The 15,441-nt window shown below is 46.4% G+C and overlaps 1 protein-coding gene across 1 annotated transcript in view; it reads right to left on the bottom strand.

Moving 5' to 3' along the window:
- Positions 1 to 9,948, bottom strand: part of SLC19A2 (solute carrier family 19 member 2) — a 31,700-nt gene extending 21,752 nt beyond the window's left edge. The window contains exon 1 of the mRNA XM_082244478.1: positions 9,736 to 9,948. Coding sequence (XP_082100604.1) covers positions 9,736 to 9,909 — 174 coding nt within the window. The 5' untranslated portion in view covers positions 9,910 to 9,948. The remainder of the gene's footprint in view (positions 1 to 9,735) is intronic.
- Positions 9,949 to 15,441: the final 5,493 nt, after the last annotated feature.

The raw sequence follows: 15,441 nt of genomic DNA, 5'->3' as shown, positions 1-15,441 counted from the left end.
ATGACACCCTGGTGGATTTGATCCACCATATCCAGGGTCGCCGGCGAGGCCGAATCGGCCACTAGGACACGCCTAAGCATCTGCGTCCAACTTGCGACAGCCTGGGCCGCCATGAGAGAGGCAAACAGAGCTTTAAGCATAGAACCCGTAACAGAATAAGTATGACGGGCAAGAGACTCCAGTCTTCTATCCGTGGCATCACGGAACACCGGGGAATCCTCTGCAGGAATCGCAGTGGATTTGTTCAAAATCGCAATTGTGTGATCCACCGGGGGTGGTACACACCACCGTTCATCAGTGGAAGGCGAAAAAGGATAACGCAGCTTGAACCTACTTGGCACAGCAAAAGGTTTGCGTAAATTGCGCCATTGTTCCTTAACAGCGCGCTGAAAACCATCATTGCAGGGAAAAACCTGCGGCGTCCTGCGTTTTCTCTGCGTCCCATAAGCCGCCAAGGCAGCGGGGGGACACACTTCATCCTGCAAACGCAGCGTTTGTTTTATGGAAGCAATCAATTCATCCATGATTGCAAGCTCTTCAGGCAAACCAGGGGGAGAATTATCAACCCCCTCAACCTCAGCCTCCACCTCGGACCCCACTAAATCCAGGGAGGAGAGGGACCCCGATAAGGAGACCCCCGCCATAACAGCCCCATCACCTTCACCCTCAGAATCAGAGGAAATAGAAACTCTGGGTCTTTTAGTAGATTGAGCAGCCACCAGCATCTGCACTTGAGCAGCAAGGCCGGCCACAATAGTGGCCAAATCCCCCCCTGGGGGGGAAACAGCGGTCCCCTGGCTTTCCACCAAGGTGGCAGGAAATTTGCCCTCCTGAGAATCCATTGCCCCAATATGATATGCCGGAGAATAAAGGGTTAACTGCCCCTTTAACAAGCGCGGCGAGCGCAGCCCACCGCACCACACAAGCACAATGAGACCCCCACAGGGACAATAAACTGACACAGGCAATGGATATAGCAAGAGCAGAAGGATAAAACCTGAGGAGACCCTCGCCGCTGCCTCGATCGGTGTACCCAGGAGAAGAGGAAGTGATGAGACCAGGGCGCTCTATTAAAGCCTATGGGAGGCTACAAGAAAATGGCCGCCATGCATGTAGAACATGCGGCCGGAGCGAGTGCAGGCAAAATGGCGCCGTTTGGCGCCGAAACCGCCGCTCCTACAGTACAGTAATGCACATAACACCCTCCATATAAAAAAACATGGCAGATCGCCGCAGCGATCGCTGTATTGTGCCCAAACATGCCACAAAACATGCCCCACAGCACACAGCTTCTCACACTGAACAAGGCTGACACAGACAGTGTCACACAGCTCCCCCCCCCCTTGCAGCCCGCAGCATGCAGCAGAGTGATAGGGAGACAAACAGTGTGAACAGAGGCAGGTTACACAGTCCCAGACTGACACCCCCCCAGACAGACAGGTCCCCACATAGATACACTTACCTCTCAATGGTGTGGGGGACCCGCACAGGCGAACAAGCCGCTGCACATGAGGCAGGGAGAGTCGAATACAAGACGCACAAAATGGGGGTTAAGAAACCGCACAGCGTCCAGTGAGGTAGCCACCTCACCAATCATCCCTGCACCGAACAGGGATGGGTCGTTCACTGTGCCAGGAGCGTTACCTGGCTGAACGCTCGATGGCAGGCTGGGAAGCCACTGACCCACGACCTGCGACCAGGGGGATCAGCCCGAGACCCAGCCCGCATGATCCTCTTCGTCAGAAGAACTAACAAATGCTGACAAAAAGAACAGCTAAGTAAAGGTAGAGAAAAAACTCAAACAAAAATCAAAAAAGAAGAAAGAGGCTGGGGCACAAAGCCCCAGCACAGAGAGAACCAGCTACTCCTGACAAGCTAGACATTGAAACTGAGATATGGTTGCAGGAAGTAGGAGGGTATTGACTGAGGGGACCACCCCTTGAGGGTGGGATGTGTTAAAAGCTTTAATGTTAACATTTCTGTTGCCTAGCTACTCCTTCGGAGCAAAGTCTAATACCCCATTGTGACGAATATGAAGAGGCGGCGACTGTCGGAGGACGTAAGAGAAAATTGAATTTCTTCATAAAATTTAGGCCAAAATGTATTCCGCTATGTCTTTTTTTTTTTTTTTATACCAAAAACACAACACAATAAGTCTATATATACACACACTGTAATGTTTGCAGCTATGAGGCAATACTGGTAATGGTGGTGATTAGCGACTTATAGTGGGTCTGTGATAGTGTGGCAGGCAATCTGGCGCTAACAGACACTGGCTGGCAGGGACACCAACTGACACTGATGTTGCTAGTGACTAATACAGCGATCGGTGGGAATACTGTACCCTATACTAATGACACTGGCTTGAAAGGAGTTTTTTCTCCCTGCTTTTCAGTGGCACAGAACAGCCAGATTACTGGACTCTGTTCTGTGATTGGCCACACACAACTGATCAGTAGGTATACAGCCAAAATGATTGGCTGTAACTTGCTAATAGACTCATGCTGTGGTCAAAGCACTGATTGGCAGGGGATGCATGCAGTCTGCACCTGCTGCCCGCTTGCAGTATATTTACTGTGAATGGGTCAGCAAGTGGTTACAAATGGCTTTTGAACAGAATTCATGATGGTAAAAAAACTCAAAGTGAACATAAGGTCACAAACTCCTTAACAGAAAGCCTGACTGCAATAAGAATGCTTATATACTTATCTAAATCCATAAAGTACATTTAGGCCACATGAAAAAATGCTCTGTATATGCTGCCAGAAAAATATGTCTTTAATGCTGCGTTTTTATGTGCATGTTGCATTTAGATGTGTATCAGTGTAAACTGATTCTATTGGCTAGATTAATTTGTTGTAGACACCTGAATAAATGTATTCTATGTGTAGAGGCATAAAAAAAGAAAATTGCTAGACCCCCCCCCCCATTTGTGCATGAGGCCTTAGATGGCACATAAGAGACAGCCATGACTGGTTAGACTCCTATAAAGTGTTGCATAGAATAAAAAAACGTCCAGACAAAATGTCATATCAGCTAACTAAATGATACAGTATCTTTATGAAGTCTGTTCAAGGATAAGTCCAGTCAAAACCTAACGCGAAGGCTCCGTTCATATCTTGGCATTCCAGATCCTGGGCAGAACAGCAAATCGATTTTGCCACAATCGTCGCCCGACAAATTGTGGTAAAAATTGCGCAAAAAGAATCGCATGACTTCTTTTAAACCTAATCTATCCAACCCTGTAAAGTGAAAATCACTGTACTTGCCTATTCTGCAGCAGATTCGGCTTGACCCCTCACTGAGCTGTCAGCGGCGGCTTCAGCATGGAGGCGGGTGCAGGAGAGGCACTCGACAACGGAAGCCCTATAGTAAGTCTATGGGTGACATCACTTCCCCATTCTTTTCAGCCGTTGTCGGGTCGCTCCTGCACGCAGCTTCCATCGCTGGAGACCGGAGCAGATCGGGTGCAGAATTGGTAAGTACAGCGATTTTGCTTTACAGGGTTAGATAGATTAGGTTTAGAATGTGGCACAGGGCAGGTTTAGTGTTAGGGTTTGCCTGGACTTATCCTTTAAAATTTAATAATCCCCATGCTGAATACAAATGCTTCAACTGGAATAACTATTGTATGCTTCATCTCTTTATCAGTTTAGGCATTTAGAGAAAAGAAAGCCAAAATGTTACACCCATAAGTCAATAAAATGATAAAAGTGTGTGAGTTTACATTGGGCATGTCTTTGAGATGACTCACAAAAGCATGGGCAGCAACAAACTGATTTTTGGGAAAACAATTGCAACTGCTGCCTATAGTGAGGAATGAGGTTTAATCCTAAAAGGAGAATATGGCAACTTTGAAAGTGACTCCCTAACCCACTTACACTCATTTAGGCAGCACTCCCCCCACCACTTCATCGGACCCTGGGTAAGCTTCATTTTGGATGGTCTCAGAGCCCACACAGGGTTGCAGACTGCTTTCTCATGTAGCATTAATTAGGTCTGTGGCTGGACATTCACATCTAAGCCCCGCATGCATTTTAATGAGCTGTTGTACCTGCGGGAAACATGTGGAAAAAGTCCCTGATGCTTCTTTAAAAGACGCAGCCACATGGAATTGCAGCACAATGCAGTTTTATGCACTGGAAAAGAAGCTGCATTTTCTGATGCGAGGGGGTGCCATTTTGACTGTGGGTTAGCGAATAAATGCTTCGAGACCCGCTATATTATAAACCTAGGCGAATACATGGTTTTTATTTACAATATTAGGTCCAGATCACACCTGAGCGCTTTTCAGCTCGTAAAACGCTCATCTCCGAAGTCTCAAAACGCCCAACAAGCAAAATTCCATTGATTTCAATGGCCCCTGTTGACATATGAGCGTTTTGTCGCCTGAAGCTCAAAAAAGTACATGAGCTTTTTTTTGGCAGATTACAAGCGTTTTTGTTAGATGTCAATGCCTGCCTCCAAACACCTGCAAAAAAACGCCCAAAAAAGATATGCCCAGGTGTGAATGGAGCCCCATCCAACACGTTTGAGCTGTTTATGCACATCGGATTTCTTAGTGCATAAGAATCATATGAATATCAAGCAATTAGATTTGCTAAACAGGGGTTGGACCTGTAGTTCTCTCTATATGTATTTCATGTACATGGATTCTGCTTTATCAGAAATAAGGAGAATGTAAAAGGGGCAGGGATGCTGGTGACATCATTGACATATCACCAAATGGGCATATCTGGTAAATGACACTGTTCAGATTTGGCCATATTAGGTTTAAGATGTCATCAGCATCCCAACTCCTTAGCCACGTGTGGCTTTGTGGGCCAGCAGCTTGTGACAGTTTCCCGATGTTGGGGCAAAACTGAGTTCAGCCTGAACCGTAACTCATCCTTAAAGTGGTACTAAAGTCTCTTTAAAAAAAAAAACAAAAGAAACAAACATGTTCTACTTACCTGCTCTGTGCAGCGGTTTTGCACAGAGCAGCCCGATCCTCTTCTTCTCAGGTCCCCTGCCGGCGCTCCTGGCCCCTCCCTCCTGCCTCCACAGCAAGCCGTTTGCTATGGGCACACCCAAGCCAAGGCTCTGTGTGTCCATTCAGACACGGAGCCTCTCCTCATTGGCTCATTGACTGACAGCAGCAGGCCACTGCACTACATACTTGTTGGCAGGGCCGTAGATAAGAGGGTACCATCAGTCCTCCTGTACGGGGCCAGGGCAAGCAGGGGGGCCCAGGCAGCAGGGCAAATCGAATGTGGGTAGAGAGGAAAGTGATCGGTATGGCAGGGGGGCAATTACTGGAACCAATCTCCTGTATTGCTCTCTATGCAGAAGCTGAAAGCTGGCTTCATCTCCTCTCCCTCCCGTTGGCTTTCAGTTGCTGCAAGAAAGCCATACAAGGGATCCATTTCCAGTAATTGCACCCCACCACACTGATCACCCTCCCTGTGCACCATACTTTTCCCCTGCGGCCCAGGCCCCTGTGTGTGCCCCTCCACCCCCACAGCGCTGCTGGCTTCCCTCCTCTTCCTCCTGCTGGCAGCTGCAAGCACACAATAGGATCCTTTAACCTCTTCCCACCCGCCCACTGTATATAAATGGTGGGGTGGGTGGGTGATGTAACCCTTACAAGTGCCCTCGTGCGACCACAAGGACGCAGAGCATCACAGGACACAGCCAAGACAGGACTGGGATATAGGGGATGTGATTGGTCCTCCAGAATATGTGACGTCTGTGTCCAATCACAGTGTAAACAGAGACGCGTCTCTGACAGTTCTCCCCAATAAACTCAGAGAGAGCTCAGTGCATGAGGGAGGTGGGGAGCAGAGGAATCTGCAGTCTGACAGCTCTGTGTGTAAAGCTGGATTCACACTATACAATATTCTTTAGATGTTTTCTTTTAGATTTACCAAAACCCTATAATAGGAGGTCAAACCTAAACACTTTCAATTTGTATGCAATCAGGAAGGCCCTTGCACTACATAGTTGAAGGTAAATCTAAAGGAAATATTTTTTTGTTTACATGTTATCGGCTGTGATTGGACACAGCCGATAACATGGGTAAACAGCAGCGGCTCTTTGCAGAGATCGAGGTCACGCCGTGTCCCAGGAGCCTAAATGGGTGCCGTCATATGTCGCCCCAGTTCTGCCGTCATTTGAGGGCGCGCGGCAAATGGTTAATGACATTTTTGTTTAACCACAAGCCCTGGAAGATTTTACACCCTTCCTGACCAGGCCCTATTTTGCGATTCGGCACTGCGTGACTTTAACGGACAATTGCGCGGTCGTGCGACGCTGTACCTAAACGAATTTGACTTCTTTTTTTCCCACAAACAGAGCTTTCTTTTGGTGGTATTTGATCACCCCTACTGAAGAAGAAGAAGTCAACGCCTGTGGTTGGGCGCCGACGTCGCGCGTATAGGGGGCAGAGCCTGCGTGCTGGAAGCGGTCTCTTCCTGGATACTGTTCTGGCTTATTAATATGCACTCTGGAAGCGCCACCTTTGTGAGTACCCATTCTTATACTCAATAAAGCGGTTTGCTAAAACTATACAGAGAGTACTAGATCTCTTTCTTTATTCCCCTTTATGTCCATCTGTGATAATCCCTCTGGAGGTGTCAGGCTATCCTTAGCCTATGTGATCTGAAGGTCCCTGTGTATATACAACGCTGGTACTGACCCAGCATTGGGTCTATAGTGGAGGTGAGAGACCAATTCACCTGGTGGTGGGATTGCACTTTTTCACAGAAGCACCCAATTAAGTTTTGCACAAGATTCATTTGCACACACGGGAGTGGATTCACCATTTGTTTGATTTATATGGACATTGTGATATTTATGAGCACGAATTTGATTTTTTTGTGCATGTGACTGGCGCAACACTTTCTTGGTTACATCATTTGATCACCTCTGCGATTTTTTTATCATGCGCTATAAACAAAAAAAGAGCGACAATTTTGCAAAAATAACAATATTTGTCACATTTTTTTATATGAAATTCCCAAAAAAAAAAAAATTCAAAAATCAAAATTTTACATTTTTGGGCAATTTGTTTTCTGCTACATGTTTGGTAAAAAAAAAAAAAAATATCGCAATAAGCGTATTTTGATTGGTTTGCGCAAAAGTTATTGCGTTTACTAACTAAGGGAAAGATTGTCATTTTTTTTTTTTTTTTTTAAGGAGTAATGCCAGCGATCTGCGATTTTTTTTGCGGGACTGCGACATTGCGGCGGACAGATCGGACCCTTGACTGACATTTTTGACACTTTTGGGGGTACCAGTGACATTACTACAGTAATCAGTGCTATACATATGCACTGTTACTGTAAAAATGACACTGGCAGGGAAGGGGTTAACTTTATTGGAGAAGGAGGGGTTAAGTGTGTCCCTAGGGGCGTGTTTCTAACTGTGCAGGGATGTGGCTTTACATGTAACAGCAGAGATCTATGGTCCTACATAGCAGGACCATATGATCTCTACACAGGGAAGAATGACAGGTGGCTTTGTTTACATTAGCCTCCTGCCTTTCTCCCTATGTAACTGACGATCGCGAGTGACAGGCGGACATCGTGTCCGCCGGTCACTCGCACGGAGGTGTCCGTGAACGAGCGGGGGTGCGCGCTCGCCCCCTATTGGCTCACAGGCTAGTGACGTACTGGTACGTCACTTTGCCTGCACGGGGCTGACCGCCGCAGTATATGTACTTGCGGCGGTCGGCAAGTGGTTAAAAAAAAACTAATTCAAAAGCGCAACCGCACTGAAAGCTGAAATTGCCTGGGTAGGAAGGGGGTAAAAGTGCCCAGTTAAGGGCAAAATTGAGAGTGGGGAAGGGTTAGGTAATGTCATATCTACTAGCCCCTTCCTTTCCTGAATGACCACAATGAGTGATCAGTACTGATCACTCATTGCATTTATTCATAACTTGAAGCATTGCTGTATGGGGCCCTCATGTCAGGTTGTCTGTATGGGGCCCTGTGGTTTCCAACAGAATATTTTTGGTATATATAAAAGGAGATTGAACAATTAGGGCCAGTTCACACCATAGAAACGCAGTCTGGATGCTTTCCTGCATGCATGTTTTTGATGCGTTCCAGTGCATTTTCCCCCCTCTTTTTTCTTAGGGCCAGTTCACACCACAGAAACGCAGTTCAGATACGTTCCAGATGCTTTTTTTCATGCATGTTTTTGATGCGTTCTGGTGTATTTTTTCCCGCTCTTTATTTCTTCACCTTAAATAAGGCACATTCGGTCCAGTGCATTTTTTTTTCTGCATCAAAAACGCATGGAAAGTAAGTTACATAGTTTTAGGTGGCATAGTTCACACTAGTGTGGTCAGTTTCAGAAAAGAAAGTTGAGCATGCTGCACTTTTCTGCACTGAACTGAACTGTACTAGAGCGCAGTAAAACGGATCACAAATGCACCAGAACGCACCACAAATGCAATGGAACACGTCCTTATTAAGGGCCAGTTCACACCATAGAAAGAAAACCCAGATGCTTTTTTTCATGCGTGTTTTTGATGCAGTCCAGTGCATCCCCCCCCCCCCCCTCTTTTTTAACCTTAAGGACAAGTGTGTTCCAGTGCATTTTTGATACATTTTACAATATTCCAGTGCAGGAAAAATGCAGCATGTTCTACTTTTTTCTGGAACTGGAAGCATTGGTGTGAACTGTCACTGAAAACCATATAACCTATTTTCTGCGAGGTTTCCATCGGCTGCCGGGTGCTGCCTCCACCATTGCCGGTAAGGGAACCCAGCAGTGAAGCCTTGTGGCTTCACAGCTGGGTCCCTACTGCGCATTCCTATTGGCTTGCGGCGGAGGAGGGAGCCGAACTTCCGAGGGATGGCACGGCACCGTATCCCGGTCAGTGGAGAAGGGTACCTGTCAAAAACAGGTACCTGTTCCCCCCTGAAAAGGTGCTAAATTTGGCACCGGGGGGGGGGGGGGACAAAAGAGCGGAAATTCCACTTTTGGGTGGGACTCCGCTTTGAATTACGACCCAATGAGTTCTACCACGTACCAGTACAGTTGAGGGTAGAGAAAAAACACGGCACATTCTACTTTTTCCTGGAACTGGAACGCACTGGTGTGAACTATGCCACTGAAAACCATATTACCTACTTTCCATGCCTTTTTGATGCAGAAAAAAAAAAAACGCACTGAGCCGCACGTGGTGTGAACTGGCCCTTAACCTTAAGGACATATGTGTTCCAATGCGGTTTTGATGCGTTCCAGTACAGTTGAGTGCAGAGAAAACGCAGCATGTTCTACCTTTTTTCTGGAACTGGAACGCACTGGTGTGAACTATGCCACTAAAAACCGTATTATTTCATTTTCCCATGCGTTATTGACACAGAAAAAAAAAAAAAAAAAAACCGCACTGGACAGCACTGGCCCTTAACCTTAAATAAAGACGTGTTCCAATGCGGTTTTGATGCATTTTACCACATTCTAGTACAGTTCAGTGCAGAGAAAATGCAGCATGGTCTACTTTTTTTCTGGAACTGGAACGTACCGGTGTGAACGATGCCACTGAAAACCGTATTGCCTACTTTCTTCATGCGTTTTTGACGCAGAAAAAAAAAAAAAGAACGCACTGGCCTGCAGGTGTGGACCATGCATGTGGTGTGAACCATGCATGTGGTGTGGACTGGCCCTCAGAGTGTCTAGTGTATGTCTGATGTTGTAAATGATCTTCTATAATGGAATATCCTGTACTGAGTACCATACACCCACCTGCGTCTCAGTGAGGTTCTTGTCCGGCCCCAGCAGGTAAGGGGTGAGGAAAGGTTCGGATGGTCTGAGGTTGGCAAAGAAGCCGTAGGTACAGAGGACACAGGTAGGGAAGAGCCAGCTCCCCCGGGGTAGGGGTGTGCCTTTCCTGCAGCTCACCACCTCTCTGAGCTCCATGCCAGGCGCAGTAAGGAAAGAAGTCTGTTATAGGCCGAGTCTCCGGGGCTGGTACATGGTGTCAGAAAACGAGTCTATCAGGACCGCAGACCCTGGCAAGGTCACCATACAATGAAAGCCTCATGTGGTACGTACAACTGGTGGGCGGGGAGAGGGAGTATTACAAGACAACGCTGCCATTGATCGGCTTCGTGTGACGTAACGTAAGTTGGGCGGAAGAGGGAGTGTCAGAAGAGAGCGCAGCTTTTGTGTGGCCTCATGTGATGTGACGCACGTTGGGCGGGAGACTAGTGTGAGAAATGTGTACAGCTACCCCGGATTTCTGTCACATGGCTTTTCAACACCTGAGACACTCGTGTGTTAGTACAGCATAAGCACATGGTTCCTAGGAGGTGTTTCATGCTTTTCATGGTTTAGAATGTCAATAAACTTTCAGGCTGAGTTCACACTTGCTGCGTCCCTGTTCTTTGTTTCAGGTGCGGATTAGGTCCAACTTTTTGCTTGAAATTGGACCTGAAATGGGCCAGAAGATGCACGGTACCTTTTTACAGTGCGGCCCGTGGCCGCTTCGTAGGTATGTGAACTGATGTTCTGCCGAAAACTCCAACTTGCCAACAACTCCTTTGACGTTACTTCTGGTGAGCGTACACCAGGAATAATTGGGGATTTCGACCACTAAGTCTACGTTCACATCTTGGCGTTGCTATTTACAGGCGTTTTTTCATGCGTTTTTAGGTTGACAAGTGACCAATGGAAAAAAATAAAAACGCCTGTAATCTGCTCAAAAAGAAGCTCATGTACTTTTTTGAGCGTTGGGCATTTTGCTAAAAATGTCAAAACGCTCAGATGTGAACAGGATTTGTCTTGTTGGCCATTTTTTGAGCTGATCCTAGAGCAGAAAAATGCCCCAAAGCGCCTACATGTGAACTTAGCTTTAAGCTGGATACACACTATACAACTTTTGTTGTTAGATTTCCTTTAGATTTAAGGCCCGTACACACGTACCGATTGTCGGCCGAAAATGTTCGGCCGCCGAACGATCGGCCGATTTTCGGCTTGTTAGTATGATGCCTCCGACAGCCGACAGCGCACTTTCGGCCGAAAAGAATCTGTCTTGCAAGCATGAAAATTTTTGTTGGCCGACACCAGAGCAGCCGATTGTTTGCCAGTCAGTACAGAATTCGGCCGACAGACAGCAGATTTGCAAGATTGGGCATGCTCAGAAAAGAAAAAACACAGGGAAAGTTAGCCATCACATGACATCACTTCTGCAGTCGGCTGTAGTCGGCGGACAAAATTCTTGTGCTGTCTTTTGCAGTTTTCAACAGACACCAACAGCCCTGGACAAAAGACGGCCGATCGTTCGGCCGACGATCGGTACGTGTGTACGGGGCTTTACCTTCAACTATGTAGTGCAAGGGCCTGCCTGATTGCATACACATTGAAAGTGTTTAGATTTGACCTCATATTATATGGTTTTGGAAAATCTAAAGGAAAAAAATCTAAAGATAATTGTATAGTGTGTATGGCCAATTAGTGTTTTCACAGAACACCAGCAGCCTTTACACTCCGGTACATGCTTCAATGAGTGGACATTGTTATTCCGCCTGCTAGTTGTTGTTGCCACCTTGGAGGCGGCTATGTTTTTGGTTACTAGCGAGTAGAGTAGAAAAAAAAAAAATCTCCACTCATAGCGTGTACAGTATGGTGACCACATTTTTAAAATGTAATCCGGAGACATAGTTCTATTTTTTATTTCTTTTTTGATTGGCAAATGGTACAGGACTGCATAATACACAGAGCGCTGGGTACAGACCTACATAATACATAGAGCACTGGGCACAGACCTACATAATACACAGAGCACTGGGCACAGACCTACATAATACACAGAGCACTGGGTACAGACCTACATAATACACAGAGCACTGGGCACAGACCTACATAATACACACAGCGCTGTGTACAGACCTACATAATACACAGAGCGCTGGGCACAGGGCTACATAATACACAGAGCGCTGGGCACAGACCTACATAATACACACAGCGCTGTGTACAGACCTACATAATACACAGAGCGCTGGGCACAGGGCTACATAATACACAGAGCGCTGGGTACAGACCTACATAATACATAGAGCGCTGGGCACAGGGCTACATAATACACAGAGCACTGGGCACAGACCTACATAATACACACAGCGCTGTGTACAGACCTACATAATACACAGAGCGCTGGGCACAGGGCTACATAATACACAGAGCGCTGGGTACAGACCTACATAATACACAGAGCGCTGGGCACAGGACTACATAATACACAGAGCGCTGGGTACAGACTTACATAATACACAGAGCACTGGGCACAGACCTACATAATACACAGAGCGCTGGGCACAGGACTACATAATAACACAGAGCGCTGGGTACAGGACTACATAATATTCCGAGCACTGGGTACAGACCTACACAATACACAGAGCGCTGGGTACAGACCTACATAATACACAGAGCGCTGGGCACAGGACTACACAATAACACAGAGCACTGGGTACAGACCTACATAATACACAGAGCACTGGGCACAGACCTACATAATACACAGAGCTCTGGGCACAGGACTACATAATACACAGAGCGCTGGGTACAGACCTACATAATATACAGAGCACTGGGCACAGACCTACATAATACACAGAGCGCTGGGCACAGGACTACATAATATTCATTGTGCTGGGTACAGACCTACATAATACACAGCACTGGGCACAGGACTATATAATACACAGAGCGTTGGGCACAGAACTACATAATACACAGAGCGCTGGGCACAGGACTACATAATACACAGCGCTGGGCACAGGACTACATAATACACAGAGCGCTAGGCACAGGACTGCATAATATACAGAGCGCTGGGCACAGAACTACATAATACACAGCGCTGGGCACAGGACTACATAATACACAGAGCGCTGGGCACAGGACTACATAATACACAGAGCACTGGGCACAGAACTACATAATACACAGCGCTGGGCACAGGACTGCATAATACACACAGCGCTGGGCACAGGACTAAATAATACACAGAGTGCTGGGCACAGAACTACATAATACACAGAGCACTGGGTACAGGACTACATAATATTCCGAGCGCTGGGCACAGGACTGTATAATACACAGAGCGCTGGGCACAGGACTGCATAATACACAGAGCGCTGGGCACAAGACTACATAATACACAGGAGGATGTTAGGCATAGAGTGTAGGGTTCAGAGATTTGCTTTGCACAGAGCACACTTCTGCCCCCACATCCATTACTCACCTCTGCACCCTTCTCTCACAGATTATCTCTGCAGCCACCTCTTATCCCCCAGGCTGTTTCTCAGCCAGCATGGGATGCCCTGTCTACATTAATCCTGCCCTGAATCCGGGGACGGACTTGGTCCAGGGACAGTGTCCTCAATCTGGGGACCGTCCCTGGAAACTGGGGATGTCTGATCACCGTAGTGTACAGGAGTGTATACACTGCCATCTTTTCTGTGAAAACCACAAGTTGTCGAAACCTCCAATTATTCATGATGTACAATCACCCGAAGTGTCGTGATTGAAGTTCTCGGCAGAACACCGGCTCCATTGAGAGGCGGTCACAGTCTCCTGTCATGCGAGTTGGATGTGGGAAACCCACATCTAATTCACATAAGTGTAAGCTCAGCCTTAAAATGGAATTCCATTTCCTGGCTTGGCAGCCACCCGTCATTTTTTTTTCCCTAACAAAACATTGAATGATTGCTGATAGAGCTAATTTCTTAGGCCCCTTTCACACGGGCTTTCCGATCAGGTCCGCCTGTCAGTTTTTCAGGCGGACCTGATCAGATGCTCCATGCACCCCTTTGGAGCAGCAGATGTCAGCGGTGACATGTCTGCTGTCACCTGCTGCTATCCAACCTGATCCGATCCTGTGCGTGAAATCCAGATGGATGGAAACCCTATTTTCCATCCATCTGAAGAATCAGATGAAAATAGACAGGCGGTCCATTTTCATCCGATCTCCCATAGAGGAGAGCGGGGATCTGACAGGTCTGTCTCTGCAAAGTAAGCGGAGACGGACCTGTCATCCGCCTGCTCAGTGGGGATCAGCGGATCAATCCCCCGCTGAGCAAAACCCTGTTTGAAAGGACCCTTAGGCTTGTTTCACACCTATGTGTTTTTTGGTGCTTTTTGCAGAAACGCACTAAGGTCCATTTAACCTGGTTTCGCATGGGAGGCGTTCACGTCTATGCTTTTTTTTCCAGCAAATGGGTTTTTGGAAAGGGGCAAGGAATTTTTTAAACCCAAAACTGTGCTTTTTTTGTTTCCATAGACTTCAATGGAGAAGCTGCAGAAAAGCATGTAGTGAGATTTACAATGAGTTTGCCGTGTTTTGAGTTTTTTTAATCTGCCTAACAATGAATTGGCTGAAAAAAAAAAAGCATAAAAAACTAGCACAGCAAAATGCACTGTAGAACACACCAATCGCAAACTGCATAGATGTGAATCTTCTATTAGAAACTACGAGAATTAATAGTTAACCACTTGCTGCCCGCTCACAGTTTATTTACGGTGGGTGGCACAGCCAGGCTGGGCAATGCACTGGTATGTTGCACATCCTCTGGAGCATGCAGCAGCACGTTCCCATGTCCACTTTGTCTGCGATGCTCGATACTCGGTCACTATGAGCAGTCAGGGTATCATGTGATTGCTCTGACCAATCATAGCAATCACCATATTTATGTAAGCGAACTGTCATGATTGGTTTCCATTTATGACAGCTTGATTACTGTTGTAATGCTATGTTTGGCTCACAGATATCACATGGTACCTGGCTACCTTCTCCATGTGGTTAGCTGTAGCCAATCACAGTATGTCAACAGTAACTAAGCTGTCATGAATGGAAACCCATTAATGACAGCTAAAGTTATAGCTTATAACCCCCACTATCACTACTATGGTGACCCTGAACTACTCTGATGAAAGTATGTAATTTTTTTTTTTTTTTATAAAATTTTAAAAAAAATTAATAGTATCCCCGATCACCACCACACCAGACATATAATGACACTGTACTGCACTGGTTACAGTATGTTAAAAAAAAAAAAAAATGTGAAAAAGACACACAGTTTATTGATTTCTTCATTTTCCAAAAAAAAAATAGTGACAAAAAAACGTAAAAAAAAAACAAAAACAAAGAAGAATACCCAGTCAGCCTGCAACAAACCAAATTGTCCTGTCTAACAGTTCACATTAAAAACAGGAGTTTCCTTTGCACACATTTGCAAAAACGTGTAAGCTGCAGAGGCAGCGACAAGGCATCCCGGTATTATCTGCAGTCCTAACTCTATACATTTTCAGAGCTTCTATATTTGGAGCACACATACTGTATAATAAAGGATAGATTGAGGACAGGTTTGCCTGGAGGGAGAACAAAGGCACCTCTAAATGCAGAGGGCATGTGCAGCTTCTGGTCTGACGAAGGAGCTTCGCATG

This window comes from Pelophylax lessonae, assembly GCF_965119305.1.
Source record: "Pelophylax lessonae genome assembly, chromosome: 2".
Classification (NCBI taxonomy): Eukaryota; Metazoa; Chordata; class Amphibia; order Anura; family Ranidae; genus Pelophylax; species Pelophylax lessonae.
This window is presented reverse-complemented; position numbering and strand designations above follow the sequence as displayed.